The following is an 18,683-nucleotide window of genomic DNA, read 5'->3' as shown; positions in this document are numbered from 1 at the left end:
GTTTTTAACCCTCGATTTTCGCGTTTGCAGATATTTCAGCGAAATCATGATATTTTGTTTTGTGGTAGGTACCGATCTTGATAGCGTCTTTAGAGTTGGCGGCCAGATAAAAATGACTGTTGCGGAGCTCAAAGATATGATCTATGAGAAGAATAAGAACGATTTCAAAGACAAAAAATTTGATGCCAACAAGTTGAACCTATGGTTGGTGGATATTCCTTACGATACAGAGAACGTTCAACTGAGAACACTTCAAAACAGATCCCGTGATATGGATGAAGAAAATATTATACAAGAACTCGGAGGTGAAAAGTTGTCTCCAGTTGATGATATTGGCGACATCTTTAGGTATGACTCCAAGAACATCCGTATCATCGTACAACCGCCACCTCCCGCCACTACTGGTAAGTGTCTCCCAATGGTTTACCTCTCGAACAAGAAATTCGCGTTATCTCATATTCTTTTTTAAAATTTATTTCTAACATGCAGTGCCTTCCACACGAACGACCTCCTTAGCTCAAATAGAAAAAGAAGTTCAAGATCTATTTAAAATTCATTCTCAGGACCTAGAAAAGGTTGTGACAAACAAATATGATCCTTATAAGTATTTCGAAGCCCCGTATGATCATCCTTACAAAAGCGAAATTGATAAGAAAAAAATTCCAATGCTCGGTGGTAATCCTAACTTGCTTCTGTATAATCTCCCTAGAAAGAATAAAGATTACCTCACTAATTGTGTACGTTTAGAAAAAGACTTGGAGCGTAATATTGTATCTAGTAGCATGACAATTGTTATGGGGACTTCTGGTTGTGGCAAAACTCGCCTATGTTTGGAACTTTTATGTCGCAACTATGGCCTGTATTTTGTTGCTGTACCATTAAGTTTTGGAGCCAAAGACTTTGAAGATGCATCAGTTTGGACAAAGAATGAGATTCATGGAAAAGAACCTGATAAGGCGAAAAAACTTGCAGAGCGGGCAGTATAGAGTTGTATCACTGCACGTCTGGTATTGCTTAATCATCTCTTTGAGATGGCTGAAAAACTTAAATGTGAGATGGAACCCAAATCTTGGTTAATCTTCCAACTAAGTCATCAACTTATCAATCTATTACCTGTAAAATTTCGTGACATAGAGGATGAGGAAGCCCTTAAAGGATATCGCCTTAATATTATAAGAAGTATTGATAATAAAATTAAAAACATCTTTCCAATTATCTATGATGAGGCCCAATATCACACCTCATACTTATCAAACACATTCCTATGTTATAATGATAAAAATAAGAAGAAGCCATTATTTACCATAATCACGAAGATCTTTTCAGATTTATCCTTAACATTTCCAAAAGCAATTGTTTGTATAACTGGATCTGGCTTATCACTAATGGAAGCAAAGGATCTTAAATTATCTAAAGTGGCAAAGACAGAAACAGCGTAAGTTAAAATTTTCAATTCAAATGCTTTTTGGAATAATTTAATTAATCTTTCCAAATTGATTTATAGTATTCCAATCTTTAAAAATTTTGGCCAAATTCAAACTTCAGAGGAAATACTTGAACTGGCAAGGAATATATTTCCCCTTGAAGATAAATATGCATCAATGGCAATTAAATGGCTAAAGGTATGCTATTGTTATGATGATTTATTGAATTCAATCCCAATTCTTACAATATAGTTTCTAAACAGGGTCGATATCGTTTTACTTGGACATGGATACATTACCTTCTTAATTCTTATGATCCCCAAAAACAACTAGAAATGCTAAAAGATCATCTTACAACTGATTATAAAGATCCACAAAATCCAAGATTTAGTCTTTATTCTGGACTTGTAAGACTTGTACATCATCCTAATGAGCAACATTCCTATATTGATCATGAGTCTATATTGGAACTTATAAAAAGAGCGATTATTTATTATGCAATGACAGGAAGGCGATTTTTGTATAAAAATACTAAGGAAATAGATATTATGTCTATTGGCTTTGCCCACCTTAAAACTCAAGAATTAACTGGAATCATTGATGAACCTCTTGCAATTCAAGCAGGATTCAACTATTTTATAAATACTAAAATAGACAACATGTGGTTTAATGTAATGTCACAAGTCAATTTTAATGCAAGCATGCCAGGATTTATTTGGGAGAAATGTGTTACAAATTTTTTGGATGACATTATTTTTAAAAGTAAAATACCTTTATCTTCACACAAAAAACTATTTCCTGATAACAGTCATTGTTAGCCCAATATGTTATCCACCAAATACAGTAGATTCTGATATCTCAATGGCTTTTTTCTTTCCAAAAGGAGAAAAAAGAGAAGCTTATATTTTAAATACTCAGGTCAAGTTAAGAAATAATGTTGAGCTAAAGAAGGCATGTAAAACTGTTAATCTGGATACAATGTTTACAGACAAAGACTTAAATTCCAATTCTTCTCAGTTTCATTATAAGTTGTGTGAAATTTACAAACAACAAAAATGGAGTAATCGCAATATACAGATGATTGTTGCCTATCCTTGTAATTTTAATTTTAAAAGAAAAAGAGATTATCAAAAAACACCTGATGCATTAAAAAGAATACACAAGATACCAAGATTGATTATTGATGAAAATAATGCAGATTCATTGATTTCTAATGATTGTCAACATTGGGTTACAGTTTTAAAACAAGAATAGGGATCTCAAGTTGATTGGCAATGTAGTGATATTGAAATTTCTGAGGATGAAAAATGGTTTTAAAAAATAACAAAATATTAATTCTTACATTTTACATTTTCATTTTTTCAAATATATTATTCATATGTTTAAAATCAAAGTGAAAATTTGTAGATATATTAAACAATAAAATGGATGTATTATCAAATATTTTTTTTTTAAGTATCTATGTGTCTATTTAATAATTTCTAACTAATTTCAACACCAAAATTTCATTCCTATATGCCATTATTTTTAACCTATTTCCATTTAAATATTCTAAGAAAAATTAAGTAAAAAAATCTTTTACTTTTATAATATTCTGCCTTATATTCTATCATAAATATTCTTTAATAGAATTCAGATATAATACTGATATACTGTGCCAAATAATTAGAACTGCATCCACAAAATAATATTAAAAGAATTAAATAATGGTGATATGTTCACTTTGATCTATAAAGCCAATTAGCATTATTTTAGAATCTATTTACATACCTTCTTGTATTCTTTGGAAATATATTCATTCATGATACTAGTAGTTATGAAAACTGTAACATTTTGTCATGATTAGTGTCATTGTGTAAATTTTTTAATATACGTAAAAATAAATACAAAATCAGAATGTAACCTGTATTACATATTATTTTTTGATAATTTTTTTGATTCTAGCCATCTTAACTATCTACACTAATACAATCCTTCAACAATCCAACAATAATACCAATTACTTTTAAGATAATGTTTTCTATACAGTATTCGAATACTTTATCATCATCACTAATCTCTTTGAAAACTACAGAGAAAAATAAAGTTAATATAACTATTTAGTTGGTTTTAAAATTAATTAATTACCTACCAAAAGTAAACCGCTTGATATTCATTATATTTTTTTTATTGATTTTATTTTTACGTAACATTTCTTTCAAGTCATTAAAAGTTTTAAGCAACTGAAGAAATAATTTCATAACTTCTAACTGAGGCCTTTGATAAATTTTGCAAGTGTTATTGCTAGTTCTAATATTAACCCAATACTGCAAAATTTTTTTTCCATCATCTTAAGAAAGGTAAGACCAAAAATTTTCTTTTTATAAAAAATTTTAATATCATCTTTATCAAGTTTTAAGTTTTTTCTTCTTAAATAATTGATAAACACCTCTGTATTAAATTTTTTAACTATGTCTATCTGACATTATTTGAAAAGAAACTTCTTTCATTATTAAAGCAGATAGAGTGGGTAAAAAAGCTTGTGAAAACATAATTTTTATATATATAAGTTTGTGCTTGTAAAAATTTATACATCTAATAGCAATTACAGGTAAAGTTAGTTTATAAATAAAAAAGTATTTTAATTTTAGCATTTGGAGAAAAATGATAGATTTTTTTTGTATTGATTCATAATGCATTTGCCTAATATATATGCAATTAAAATGTAATACAGAATTGTCAGACGATTATATTACATCATTATACATGATATTTTTCAAGATTTATAATAAAAATGTAATATATACTTTATTTAAAAAATAAAAAAATATTGACAGAACTCAGTCTATAATACATAAAATTGCAAATATTCGCTATATGAGAACCTCAAACAATATATATAAAGGTAGGTTTTGAGTTTGCTTAACCAACATATAAAAATTTTTCCTATATGAGATTTATTATTGCTTATTTGATAACATAATTTTTAAATAGTCAGATATAATTATACGTAGCAAAGTATTAAATTATTAATAGTCAGATATATATTTGTGTAGCAGAATAGAATTTTTTAATATATATATAGGGATGTTAACGGTCCAGTCTGGACTAACCAGATCATGGTCCAGTCTTAAGGACCGATTTTGGATTGGATCGCATTAGGACTAGACTGATAAGACCATCAGTCCTATAGAAGGTCCTATAAGAAATTTTTTTAATCAAAATTCATAGTACCAGCCTGAATTATTGCAGTTTAACGTTACACAATTCCAAAAAAAGGAAATTTTTATTTTTTGCGAAAATTGAAGTGTGTTATTACACAAAGTTACACAAAATTCCAAAAAAGAAATTTTGTTAATTCCGGTAGAAATTATGCGAAGTAACAAACTAACACTAAAATTTTTTTTATGAAACCGTGGTCCAGACCATGGTCCTATAAGACTGATCAGTCCCAGTTTTCGGTCTGATTCCAGACCGTGGAGGCATGGACTGATAAAAAACTGGACCAGGATGGACTAGACCAGACCGTTAACATCTCTATATATATATAATATAATATATATTTTATATTTTTCACATTAAAAAAATCTAATAAAATATGTAAACAAAGTTATAAACATGTTTGTGTAAAAAAAATTTACTATTTTTAATACAAAGATTAAGTTAATTGTATATGTAATACAGGAAACATTTTTAGACGTGATCAAGTAATGTATTTTTGATAAAATAAATACGCATCCACATAACATTAAAATTATAAATCATATATGCATCTATATAACATTTAAAAAATATATATTAAAATGAGAGTAAGAAAAATAAGTGGGTTTCTGTTTTTTATAAATTTATACTATAATTTTTGTAATAATCAATAAAAGTTATTTCATTTTTACTTAGAAAATTTTTTAAAAAATATTTTTTTTGACAAATTTTACAGTAGATTTTAAAAATAAAAATTCTGCGTATTGGTGGTATTACAAAAAACATGAATAAATCCATAAATATCTATTCAACCATGATAAAAATTATATATAAGTAGATTCGAACTTGCTGAACAACTTTACTTAAGAAGGTTTTAGATGTTTCCTTTGATTAAAGTGTCTAAATTATGCTCTGAAGTCACAGAACAGATATAACAAAATATTAATAAGAAATATTTATAGAATAAATGTATTTGTAACAGCCTGTTACATATCTTATTTGTAACATCCTTTTTTTATTTTTTTTTAATAATAAATTTAGTATGTAGTTTACAAATAAAATTTTTATATGCAAAATTTAATTTGGAAAACTTTTACTTAATGTACTTAAGACAGTTTCATAGACAAAATTTCAAGTTATAAGCAGTTTCTTGAAATTTTTTAAAAAATTCTTTTGTCTTGGTTACACAACTGATCTTTTTGTTTTTGTTTACATTTCGCCTGATCTTAAATTTTAATTGGATAAAATTGGAGTTGTTACAAATAAGACGCGTAACAGGCTGTTACAATTAGATTTATCCATATTTATAAGTTGTAATATTACAAAAAAATAATAATAGCTTTATCCATACATTATTTCAAAAATTTTTGTTTTTTTAGTTTTTTTTATATACATATTTTATAAAAAAATATATATATAAATATATATATATCATAAAATAAGTTGCTTAGTAGTGTAAAAAATTTATGGGTTGGATAAAAGTTTAACTTAGCGTAAAGCATTCTAAATGGTTCGATTGGTACTGGTTGAGGAAGTACTTGCATCAGACCAAAAAAATTGCTTCATTTTGATCTGATCTGGATTATGTTAAAAAAATAATCCATGACCGGACCAGACCAGACCAGTTATTTAATTTGGTCTGGTCCAGTCTTATAATAAAAAATCTGAAATTCTGATTGGCTGTTATAATATCACGTGTCCAAAATTAAAATTTTTACCAAAATTATAACTGTATTCTAATTCTATAATTCTGGCTCTGTAGCGATTTACCTGACATGTGTAGCTTCAATTTAAGCCTATATTTACTTTGTATAATGTATATACTATATAAGGAAATTATGCGTCTTTATGCACTAATATTACATAAAGCAAACATAGGCTTAAAACGAAACTACATATATCAGGAAGATCACTATGGAGCTAGAATTATAGAATTAGAATACAGTTATAATTTTGGCAAATTTTCAGTCTGATCTGATCCTAACCTATTTAATTCAGCCCTACAGATTTATAATCCTGGATCGACTAGATCAGACCAAATACTTCAGTCCAGGTTGAAGCATTAATCCAGACTAGACCAATCCTAATTTTTGGTCTGAAGGTCTAGACCGGTTAGAGCTTTACTTAACAGACATGAAAAATATTTGCTTATTGACCTTAATAAATTTTGAATTTTTTATCTGACCTATATATATATTGTTCAGGGTCCTATTGGGGCTATCTCATAACTATCCTGAAACTTCTGATGAATTTTTTTTTAGACTGAGCTTAGAAAAATGACTATTATGCATGGTAGTTTTCTTGTTAAAAATACTAATGAACAATCACAAAGTATTCAGGAAGCTTTAGAAGCACATATACAAAAAATTTCTGCATAAATTTTAATGTTTATAATTTGTCTGAAACAGAATAAACTTGTTTTTCTCTTTACAAATAACTGTCCCATATCATAATTTCTTATATAATCTTTAGATGTACAATAAACAGGTTATACTAATATTTAACAGTGTTACTAAAGAGTTGCAAGGCTAATTTATCAGCAGATAAAATTTTTTTCCCATTGGTTATAATATTATTTTTATTCACTTTACACATCTTTGCTTGTGTGCTTTAAGTAGTTTTCTTATTGAAAATACTAATAAACGACCACAAAACATCCAGGAGATTTCAGAAACATATATATAAAAAATTTCTGCATAAATTTTGATGTTTATAATTTGTCTGAAATAAGAATAAACTTGCTTTTCCCTTTACAAATAACCGCTCTATACTATAATTTCTTATATAATCTTCAGACGTACAATAAACAGGTTATACTAATATTTAACAGTGTTACTAAAGAGTTGTAAAGCTGATTCATTAGCAGATAAAATTTTTTTCCATTGGTCATAATATTATTTTATGTCCACTCTACACATCTTTGCTTGTGTGTTTTAATTAACATAAAAGTTACTTTGGGAAGTTTTTTTACATAACCAACATTTGAAAAATAACTTTTAATTGTTTTATATTATATTTTCACTTGTATTTTTCAAATTTTTTGCTAAAGTTCTTGTAGAAAAGAATGTATCATGTCTTACATATTGACTGAGTGTATGGAATCATGAAATGCACTTGCAGTATTTTTTTTTAGGTTTTCCATTCCCTTTAGAATGTTTCAAAAACTAGTTTTTTTCAATTTTTTTTGTTTTTATAAATTGTTTACAATAAAAATTACATGGGGTTGTATACATAAATCTAATGAGAATTTATTATAGGTTTTTTCTTTTTGTGTTTTAGAATTTTTCATGAAAATAATTAAAGGTGTTAATAGACACAAAGACAGTCAAATGTAGTCACAGATATAAGATTTATTATATATTTAATTGGTATAAATTTAGTTTATTTTTGGCTATGTAGATTATTTACTCACATGATCACTATTTTCATTTTTTTTTGTCCTATACTATATATAAAACACTATTCGATTAATTAGCATAGTTCTATTTTTTCAAATAGTTTCAACTGAAAAGTGAGGTAGGGGATGAAGTTAGTTTTATATATGCATATTAATTATTTTGCATGAAAATGCCATCTACTTTTATTTTTATTTGTAATAGTCTTAGATCTACTACTCTTTCAGAAATAAAAAATAAATAAAAAATAAATTATATATAAGACAACTGTTACTCTATTACTGAAATAATATATTTCTATATACTTATTAATAAGTTGTGTTCTGCATTTTGTTTCTTACTAATTTTATTTCATTTTTTTTAAACATTATGATCTTTTTATTTACAAATTTTACATATATAAACTTTTTTTTCTTACACTAAAAGGAATAGCACTGGTCGGAATAGTCCATTTCAGCAAAATTTTAAATTGCCAAATGTTGGATGAAATTTAGTCTGACCTTAGCCAATCAATACCAAAAAAATCAGCAACTAATTTTATAAACAATTTGCACCGTAACGCCTGCTACTTGTCAACAAATTGATCAGTAAAATTGGCAACAAATCGGTAAAATCAAATTGACGATTGTTAATAAACCTAATAATTATTACTGATTTTTGTACATTTAGCTGATTTTAATTTTTATAATAACAATTTATTGATTAAATTTTATTAATTCATTTTATTAAAAATTGCATATTAAATTATTATCTATCTATCATTTATATACACCATTTACCATCCACCATCCATCATCCACCCATAATCCTCACCTAACCTGATAAAAGTCTGAAGAAAACTACTAAAAAAAGGAGGAAACGGCCAATAACTCATTTTTTAAATAAAAAAATTGGGTTTGAAAGAAATTTACCCGATCTGATAAAATCTGAAGGGGAAACCTACAAAAAAAGTAAAGAAATGGTTGGTCAACCATTTCTTTTAATAAAAAAAATGAAGTTTCAAAATTTTTTCAAAACTTTACCTGGAATATCAGTATCTACACCAGAACTGATTTTCTATAAAAAAAAATATAAAAAAATCATTTTTTAGCTAAAAACATTTTTTTTAAGTAAGTTTTGAAAATCTATTAAAACATTATCTCATTACCTAAGTAAACGGTAGAACTGATTCCCTACAAAAGAAAATAATAAAAAACGTTAATATACCATTTTTTTAATAGTTTCGAATTTTTTTTTGAAACTAACTAATGGGATTCGATATCCAAGTCAGAACCGTTTCCCTACAATAAAATAATAAAAAAAAAATGTTAATAAATGTTTTTTTTTTAAATAGTTTCAAATTCTTTTTCAAAACTAACCAATGGAATTCAGTATCTACACCGGAACTGATATCCCTACAAAAAAAAATAAAAAAATGTTAAAATTAATGTTTTTTTATTAAAGTTTTGAAATTGTTCGAAACTTATTTTTGGGATTCGGTATCCACGCCGGAACTAATATCCCTATAATTAAATATAAAAAAACGTTAAAATAAACATTTTTTTTTAAAGAAGTTTCAAAACTTTTAGTTTTGAAACTTACCTGGAATATCAGCATCCATGTTGGAGCCGATTTCCTATATTAAAGTATAAATAAAAAACGTTTTTTTATTAAAAAACGTTTTTAAAAAAGTTTCAAAACATTTGTTTTGAAACTTACCTGAAATATCAGTATCCACGCTGGAACCGATTTCCTATTACAAAAAATAAAAAAAAAACATTTTTTTTTATTAAAAAACGTTTTTAAAAAAGTTTTGAAACATTTATTTCAAAACTTACCTAGAATATCGGCATCCATGTTAGAGCCGAATTCTTATATAAAAAAATAAAAAAAATGTTATAAACGTTTTTTTTATAAAGTTTCGAATTTTTTTTTCAAAACTTACCTTTGGGATTCAGTATCCATGCTGAAACTGATATCCCTACAAAAAAATAAAAAAAAAACATTAAAAATTAACGTTTTTATATTAAAGTTTCGAAAATTTTCAAAACTTAACTTTGGGATTCGGTATCTACGCTGAAACCGATATCCTATATAAAAAATAATAAAAAAAAACGTTTTTAGTATAAAAACGTTTTTATTAAAGAAAGTTTCAAAATTCTTTTTTCGAAACTTATTTTTGGGATTCGGTATCCACGCCAGAACTGATTTTCTTTGCAAAAAAAAATAAAAAAAAATGTTTTTTAGTTAAAAAAACATTTTTTTTAAAAAAGGTTCGAAATTTTTTGAAACTTTACCTAGGGAAATGGTATCCACGCTAGAACCAATTCCCTAAACAAAAAAATATTTAAAAAAACGTTTTTTAGTTATAAAACATTTTTTTTTTTAAGAAAGTTTTGAAAATCCTTCGAAATTTCACCTAAGGAAACGGTATCCATGCCGGAACTGATTTTCTACAAAAATAAATAAAAAAACATTTTTTACTGTTAAAAAACATTTTTTTTATAAGAAAGTTTCAAAAATCTTTTAAAACTTTACCTGGGAAATAGTATCCATGCCGGAACCAATTCCTTAAACAAAAAATACAATAAAAAAGACGTTTTTTATTATAAAAATGTATTTTTTGAAGAAAGTTTCAAAAATCCTTTGAAACTTTACCTGGAAAACGGTATCCACGCTAGAACTGATTTCCTGCAAAAAAATATTAAAAAAATGTTTTTTTTATAAGAAAATTTTGAAAATCTTTCAAAACTTTACCTGGAAAATGGTATCCACACTGGAACCAATTCCCTAAACAAAAAATACAATAAAAAAGATGTTTTTTAGTATAAAAACGTATTTTTTGAAGAAAGTTTCAAAAATCCTTTAAAACTTTACCTAAGAAACGGTATCCACGCCGGAACTGATTTTCTGCAAAAAAAAAATATCAAAAAAATGTTTTTTTGTTGTTAAAAAACGTTTTTTTATAAGAAAGTTTCAAAAATCTTTTAAAACTTTACTTAGGGAAACAGTATCCACGCTGAAACTGATTTTTTTCACAAAGTATAAAAAAGAAACATTTTTTAACGTTAAAAAATGTTTTTTTTAAAGAAAATTTCAAAACTTTTTTGATTTAATAAAAAGTTACTGAATTCAATGTAAAGAACTAAGGTGTAAGAAAGGGAAGGGAAAAGGACAAAGAGAAGGAAGGAAGGAAATGAAAAGTTTAAAAAGTTTAAAAAAGTTTGTTTAAAAAGACCTGTAAAATGTCGATCTGGATCATCTGATGATTTCAGTCATTTACCAACTGATTTGCCGAATTATTGCCAATTAGTTATTGATTTTTACCGTTTGGCAAATTTGGCAAAATTGTGTTAATTTATATGACCAATCGGTATAATTTTACTAAATGATCTTAAAGGAACAATTTTTCGTATAACAATCGGTATAAGTTGATTTTTCACCAAAAGACTGAACAAGTATTTATTTAACAATCAGTATCAGTTGATTTGTGATTGATTTTACCGATTTTTGCCATTGGTCAAAAAATGTGACGAATCACATGACCAATCGGCAAAAATTATGCCAAAAGCTTTTAACAGTCGAAAGTTTTGATTTCGACCAGTGTAGATGCTAATTTTGTATTTCACTAACATATGGATTAGAATCAAATAGATTTATTACACTATTCTTTGTATTAACATAATATAAATTAAATTCAATTACTGATTTAATATACTTGTTTGGTAGATAACTATGTTATTTCTGAATCACAGAGAATCTAAAATCTGTATATTTTTATTTTCATTATTTGTATATTTATTGGTTTTTTCTTCTGATCAATAAATCTATTAATTATATCTACACCCATTTGCTAAAAGTAATTGAGCACTTTTAAAAAATAATCATTAAATTACATTATTTTGACGTTCAGTAATTAGAATTTAATGATTTATGATTTATTAGATTTGTCTAATTGAGATGCATCTAACCGCTGTATTTTCAAGTCTGTAAATTTAATAAATTAGAAGTTATTATTGAGTGTCTAAAAATAGTAAAATGCAAATAACTTTTAATTCATTAATCCTAGAGACATGAAAATAATAGATACAATGTACCTTAGAAAGATAAAATATGATTTATTAAATTTGTCTTATTAAATTTAATAGAGAAGAAAACGTTGTAAAATTTGTATATGTCAAATTTTTAAAAATGAATAATAAATTATTTGCATTTTACTGTTAAAAATAACATTACTAATCCTTCTAAAACCTATACTATAATTATTAAATAATTAATGTTATTTAACAAAAGGTCAATTATAAGTTTTTACTAACATATTTAATCTTGTAAATATTTTTCTTCTTTCTACTCTACTAACAAATAGATCTCTTACACATTCTCACTTTTTAAAATTCTACAGACTTTATTGATAGTAGCTTCGTTAACATACATTTTTTTAGCAATTTCTTTCTGTATAAAAGCTTTAACCTGATAGTAAATAATTTACCATCTTAAATCTTCACTTAAATTTTTTCCCATTTCAATCTAAAATTATTTTAGTAAGAGTTAATATAATTTGATTTGAAGGAATATTTGTTACTTAAATTTAATAATTTAAAAATTTGTAAATTTGTGAAAATTCATTTCAAGAAGGATAAAAGCATGTGATTACAAAGGGTGTGCATTTATATATATAGAGTAAATAATTAGAGGTTATATATACTCGGGACGGTTATGGGTCAAAAGACCGACAAACAAAAGACCGATACAACATAATCCCGATCTACAAAATCGCGAAACTACAAAATCCTGACTAGGACAAAATATCGACTAGTTCAAAATCCCAAAATACAAAATCGTCTAATACAATAAAAATTTTATAGATTGTAATTAATAGAATTGTTACAATTGTACAAACATATATTTACTATTATAGTTAAAGAACAAATAAATCAATAAAATTGCATAATTGATTATTTAAAGTATATTGTGTAAATCATTTAATGTACATACAAATTAGTTAATATTCCATGTTTCTACGTTTCCCTCTATTCGTGAAACATAGCATATTGAAAATTCATATGAAAATTTTTTTTATGGTTATGTAATCATTCTGATTAACAAATTGCGCGTTGCATATTATTATTTGACAAATTTGATTTACGCGTAATTATAAATATTTATTTTAATTGACAGAGAAAAAAGAATCACGACGATCATCAGCGATAAAGAAAACCGTTCAGTGATGGAGTATCTTCGTGGCATGCCCATAATCTTACATTATAAGTCATACATTATAAGTAAATTTACAAAAATCTAGTTCTTTTATCTAGTTCTTTTATAAATTACAACAATTAATAAATAAAATAAATGATATACAATATTTTGCGCAATTTACTTATTTTAATGTCTAAAGAATAAAAGATTTCCAAATAATTTTTACTCAATAATATATATACTGTAAATAATATAAATAATCTAAATATTCTATTAAATTATTTTGCAAAAGACAGATTGAAACAAATTATTAATAGTATCTAATCTGTCAAGATTTTGAACTGTCAAGATTTTATATTTCGGGATTTTGAACTAGTCGATATTTTGTCCAAGTCGGGATTTTGTAGTTTCGCGATTTTGTAGATCGGGATTATGTGGTGTCGGGATTCTGGATTTCGCGATTTTGGACGGATCCCCTTGGGACTAAATCAAAGTGTGCATTTAAAAAGAAAATGCACTTATAAGTAGTACATTAATAGAAAGTTGACTGTAAATAGAGAACTTGTATTTCATAACTATGAAAGAAATTCACATAAACTTTAGAAAAGTTTGCAAAAATAAATATGCAAATTTTTTATATGGAGTCATATAGTTAAAGATCGCACCATTTTGAAAATGGTGATAATTGAAAATAATATTGAAAATAAAGTTAATTTTAAATACTATATAAATTAAATTAATAAAAATATCAATATATTTAAAAAGAAAGAAGCAATTAAAGAAAACAATACTTTTTATATATATTATTTAAGAATAATGATAGTTAACAGCTCATTTAAAAACTTTCTTGGGTATAATATTTTGTTTATATAATCAAAATATAAAGTAAAAACAAAAGAATTAGAAGTCTTTTTTATCTAAAATTTTGATAATTAATTTTACTACAAATTCTGGACTTCTGGTAAATTTATAAATATATAAGATTTATAAATTTGTGTTTATTAAAAATTAATTTTATTATTTTAGTTATGTAGTGTTACTTCAGTCTTTTCATAACCCTTAATTATATTTTGCAGTATATTACAAATTTCCAATACATCTTATAATTCTTATAATACATTTAATAATAAATTTTCATTAAATAATAAATCAAGTTTTATCAAATCACAATATAGATATATTTTATCTTGTACCTTTTTTATCATTTCAATAAAATAAAAATTATTGTTTTGGTAATCAAATTGTATATAGTGTCAACTTATTTATTGATTTATCAAATAAGTTGCAGATAATAACGTTTTTTGATAACAAACAATTTTTAAAATTAATTAATTTTCATTATTACTGACAATAATGTTTTTAGTAATAATTTTTAAAAGTATCATTAATTAAGTAAAATATTTTGAAATTTTCAAGACATTATAAATTAAGAAATCTGTAGTTATACCAAGAGCAAAATTTCATGTGAAATTTTGTTGCTTGTTTTTTGACCAACTTTTTTGTGTATTACTGTATGTGAAAAACAATAGTAGATCTTAAATATTTTTTGACGATTTTAGAAACTGACACTTTTAAAAAAATATATTTGTGAACGGTAAAATAAAATATATTTACTTGATTAGCATTCACGTGGGATGAAAAAATGGAATAATCATGTGGCATAAACCAGAAATTTTATTTTTTATAACAAAAGTAGTAACGTTGCAGTATGACGTTATAACGTACATGGCAATAAATATTTAGAAAACAATCGCATAAGGCAATATACTTTAAATATTATAAATTTGAAGGAAATTCCCAACGTCTTAATGTCTGAATTTTAATTTTAAATAATTTTTAATGATTAAATAAAATATTTATTATAATAAATTACATTTCCTATGATTTTGAAATATATTTTACCTAAATTATTTAGAAGAAATAAATAAAGATTAATGAGAAATCATTAAAGTACATCCATTTTATTTCTCACCAAAATGATAAATGATTGACTGCGGCAGAATAATTTTACGTGACCGTAAGAAAAAAAAATTTCCATAATTGGATTATAACGGTTCGTTAATGCAATTTCATTTCATTTGTCATTGAAAAATTTTCGATTGATCTAAATGGGTGCATATGATAATTACACCGAATATTTCTTATAATGGTAACAAATCGAATAAAGTGAGAATACTTTTATGGCAATTGTATTAAGTAAAATCCTGCTATACACAGTAAGAATAGTTTTTTTTTCACGAGAAAAGTCTTTTTCAAAAGAAACCATTGTTGGCTTGATCGATGATCGTTTTTTTTTTTAATTGCATAGAATATTATTTCCTTTTAACTTTAATCAGAGAAAAAAAAATGAAATTGAATAAATACCCTTCTGAAACCATTTTCTCTCTTTTTTTCCTTACCTTCCAATCCCATTATAAGCAAAGTTCAAGCACATGATAATTCCATAATTAAAAATTAAGATTTTTTTTTAATTTTCATTGTTAGCAAGGATTACATCATCATCATCATTTCACAAATTATGACATCACGTGCTTGTGTCTTTATTAATTCGAATCCAAAGGTTCGAAATAAATTAATTAATACGATTTCTTGTATTAAACCAAAGTTCCCGCCGAATATCAACTTAAGAGAGTTGATAACGAAGCAAACATTTAGTGAATCTAGTAGAAGTTCGGGGAGGAGTCCGAATGCTTTTATCATTTACAGGAAAGCATTCGTTGAAGCCGCAAGGAAGGACGGATACCACCTACCAATGACAGTTGTATCTTCAATGGCTTCTAGATCTTGGGACTTGGAACCAGGGGAGGTCAAAGAACATTATAAAAGGTTAGCCAAGGAAGCCAATGCAATAAGGAATAAATTAGTTCCAAAATTAAATAAAAAAAGAAGACAAAAATGGAATATAGTTTCATTTCCACCTCCAACCTCCTCAGTTACCAATAATAAAACGAGGTCGAAAAAGAAAAAGGTGGAAATTAAAGAAAATCCATCATCAAGCACTGGTATTCCTCCAATAAGTTTTCATATTCCTTACGATATCTGTTCAAAGATCGAAGATAGATACAGTTCCCTTGATGATTCAACAATTAGTCCTTCTATCACAAATTCCGCACAACAACAACCGCAACAAGTCAATGATATCGATAATTTCAATAATTTCAATAATTTCAATAATTTCAATAATTTTATTAATTATATTCCTCAACAACCTCTTAACCAAGAATTAATTATTGGGGAACAAATCATTGATACATTTAATGTTGCGGTTGACATTCCTATCGACATTAATAACGATTTTGAATATGATTCTTTCGGCTTCTCGACACTCTTTAATGAATGTGAAGAATATGAAGTTTATTATCCTTCTATTTTGGGTGGGTGAAATTTAAGCTAAGAAAAATTTTTTTTTTATAAAAAAAAAAGATTATATATATATATATCATATGCTACGTTTGCCCTATATACTGTATATATAAATTATTAATTATAGTAAGAAAAAAAAAATAATACACATACGCTTCAAAGACGATCTTTTTTTTTTTTAGATCTCTTTTTTTTTGCATTTATAGTAAATATGGTCAAGTTTTAAATTTAAGTTTATGATGTAATTTTAAGTTTATGATGTAAGTAAAAATCAAGATTATGTAAAATAATTAATAAATAATTAAGAAAATCTAAAAGGGACAATAACGAAGTACCGATTTTTTTTTTTCGTGTTATTTATTTAATCATGTTGTTACAATATATATTCGGTGAAACGATCACGCAATGTACCAATAATAAAAAATTTTTTTATTTTTATAATAAAAACCAGAATAAAAAAAAATAAGAAAAAAAAACCCAATATAATAAAATATATAAATAAATTTATAAGAGAGAATAAAGAAAAAATAAAATAAAATAAAAGAGAAATCCGTAAATTATAGGATTTTGGAGAGAACAAAGGGACAGGGAAGTGAAATTTTTTTTTTGATTTTGGGAATGAATAGGACTTTAAAGGACTAAAGAGAGGATTTAAGATTTAATAAAGATAAAAGAACATTCAATTTAATTTATAAAAGTTAATAGGGAAAAAAAAAACGAAATTGAACTTAAATCATTATACTTTTCTATAAAAGAACGAACAAAATAAAGGAAATTTTGTAATAAAATACGGCGAAAAAAGCAAGAAATTATAAAATATACGAAAATATAATAATAAATACGAATGAAAATACGACGAATAAATTCGAAATAACGACCAGGAAAAATAAAAATAAAACGAAAATCGAGAATATACGTCATACGAGTTTTAACGTAAATAAATGAAAAATAAAAAAAAAAATGAAAATTTTACGGATTACCCGATTGACCGGGATTTGTTTTACTGGCATCTACGTGTCCAGTTGACACGGGAGGTGTTTGTCTTTTTTGTACTATTTAAGAAAAAGATTATTGTTTTTAATAATAATTCTCGTAATTAACAGATAAAATTGTTTGAAAAATAAATACTGACAATTTGCTTTTTCTTCTTGTCCAACGCTAACTTCACCTAAATCAGGCTCTGGAACATCATCATCACGTTTGTTTATAAAGTGACGACTGTAATTCTTATTCTTATGTTTCTTTTTCTTATGTTTCTTGTTTTTATAATCATATAAACCTCCACCTTCCGTATATGGAGTATCTTGTTTACGTTTTACAACTAATAATTAAAAAAATGAAACCTTATAAACTGATTCAGATTAAAAAAAGTTTCGAAGGATTTAAAGAAAAAAAAACGTACGATTCGATTTAATAACGGAGCCATTTGATAAAGTAGTTAAACAAAGAATTATAACTATTGCTATAAGAACGATCAGATTGTGTTTTCTCATTATGAGTTAACGATTCTGTTAAAAAAAAGAAAAAAGAAAATATAAACCTTTGAATTTTAAATGCGGTAAAAGATATATTTATATATAAAGTAAATTTCCTTTGTGGGATCATAATATTATAACGATTCATGATTGATCATAATGAAATGATCGAGGCTTAGGATTAACCGATCGACTTCAAACTTTTAACGATCTTTTGAACCTTTTTATCTGTGGCTTCATATAAATGGCTTTATACCCGATATTAATATTCCCGGCTGTGCTGTTTATAGCACGTGATCATTCGATATTAAAATCTATTGTTTGATAATGGCTAAAATATTGTGGCTTAATGTTTTGATTAGTTACGATAAAAATAAACTAAGCTAATCTCATTCCAGATAAATTTGGCTGTGCGTGGTAGAATCGACTGTGTGCTATATATAATGGTGACAAATAACATAATTTTTAACGTAGAAAATTGATCAAAGATGTGATACATATAATTATAATAAATAAATAAGAATAATACTTATGATCTATACCGTAGATTTTCTTAAAAGAAAGTTCTTCGTATATGTAAGATGACAACAGCCTCGAATATAACTTTAGTTCTCGATCATGGCTTAAAGCATCAAATGTCATCAATATCTCTCTTAATAAATATTTTT

At 25.7% G+C, this 18,683-nt stretch overlaps 5 protein-coding genes across 5 annotated transcripts; 3 read left to right on the top strand and 2 right to left on the bottom strand.

Moving 5' to 3' along the window:
* OCT59_027881 (uncharacterized protein) lies at positions 1-986 on the top strand (the record flags this gene model as incomplete). The annotated part of the gene is made up of 3 exons (XM_066137283.1): positions 1-64; positions 231-404; positions 490-986. Exons 2-3 carry the CDS (start codon positions 272-274, stop codon positions 984-986), a joined length of 630 nt encoding a protein of 209 aa, XP_065993687.1. The 5' UTR covers positions 1-64; positions 231-271.
* Positions 987-1,031: 45 nt separating this feature from the next.
* Positions 1,032-2,678, top strand: OCT59_027880 (uncharacterized protein; the record flags this gene model as incomplete). The annotated part of the gene is made up of 4 exons (XM_066137282.1): positions 1,032-1,435; positions 1,505-1,622; positions 1,688-2,150; positions 2,233-2,678. The coding sequence occupies 4 exons, from the start codon at positions 1,032-1,034 to the stop codon at positions 2,676-2,678; spliced, it is 1,431 nt and encodes a 476-aa protein (XP_065993686.1).
* Positions 2,679-9,239: 6,561 nt separating this feature from the next.
* OCT59_027879 (uncharacterized protein) lies at positions 9,240-10,534 on the bottom strand (the record flags this gene model as incomplete). Its single annotated transcript, XM_066137281.1, has 9 exons — positions 9,240-9,279; positions 9,358-9,393; positions 9,462-9,501; positions 9,581-9,614; positions 9,698-9,731; positions 9,924-9,959; positions 10,035-10,068; positions 10,276-10,309; positions 10,517-10,534. 9 exons carry the CDS (start codon positions 10,532-10,534, stop codon positions 9,240-9,242), a joined length of 306 nt encoding a protein of 101 aa, XP_065993685.1.
* A 5,161-nt stretch (positions 10,535-15,695) lies between these two features.
* Positions 15,696-16,559, top strand: OCT59_027878 (uncharacterized protein; the record flags this gene model as incomplete). The annotated part of the gene is made up of 1 exon (XM_025329921.2): positions 15,696-16,559. The coding sequence occupies one exon, from the start codon at positions 15,696-15,698 to the stop codon at positions 16,557-16,559; it is 864 nt and encodes a 287-aa protein (XP_025188780.1).
* Positions 16,560-16,946: 387 nt separating this feature from the next.
* Positions 16,947-18,084, bottom strand: OCT59_027877 (uncharacterized protein). The gene is made up of 3 exons (XM_025312853.2): positions 17,943-18,084; positions 17,673-17,861; positions 16,947-17,592 (listed from the first exon to the last, which is right to left on the bottom strand). The coding sequence occupies exons 1-3, from the start codon at positions 18,031-18,033 to the stop codon at positions 17,510-17,512; spliced, it is 363 nt and encodes a 120-aa protein (XP_025188779.1). The 5' UTR covers positions 18,034-18,084; the 3' UTR covers positions 16,947-17,509.
* Positions 18,085-18,683: the final 599 nt, after the last annotated feature.

The sequence above is a fragment of the Rhizophagus irregularis genome, chromosome 7, assembly GCF_026210795.1.
Source record: "Rhizophagus irregularis chromosome 7, complete sequence".
Taxonomy (NCBI): domain Eukaryota; kingdom Fungi; phylum Glomeromycota; class Glomeromycetes; order Glomerales; family Glomeraceae; genus Rhizophagus; species Rhizophagus irregularis.
Note: the sequence above shows the minus strand (reverse complement) of the source record. Positions and strands in the feature narration are given on the sequence as shown.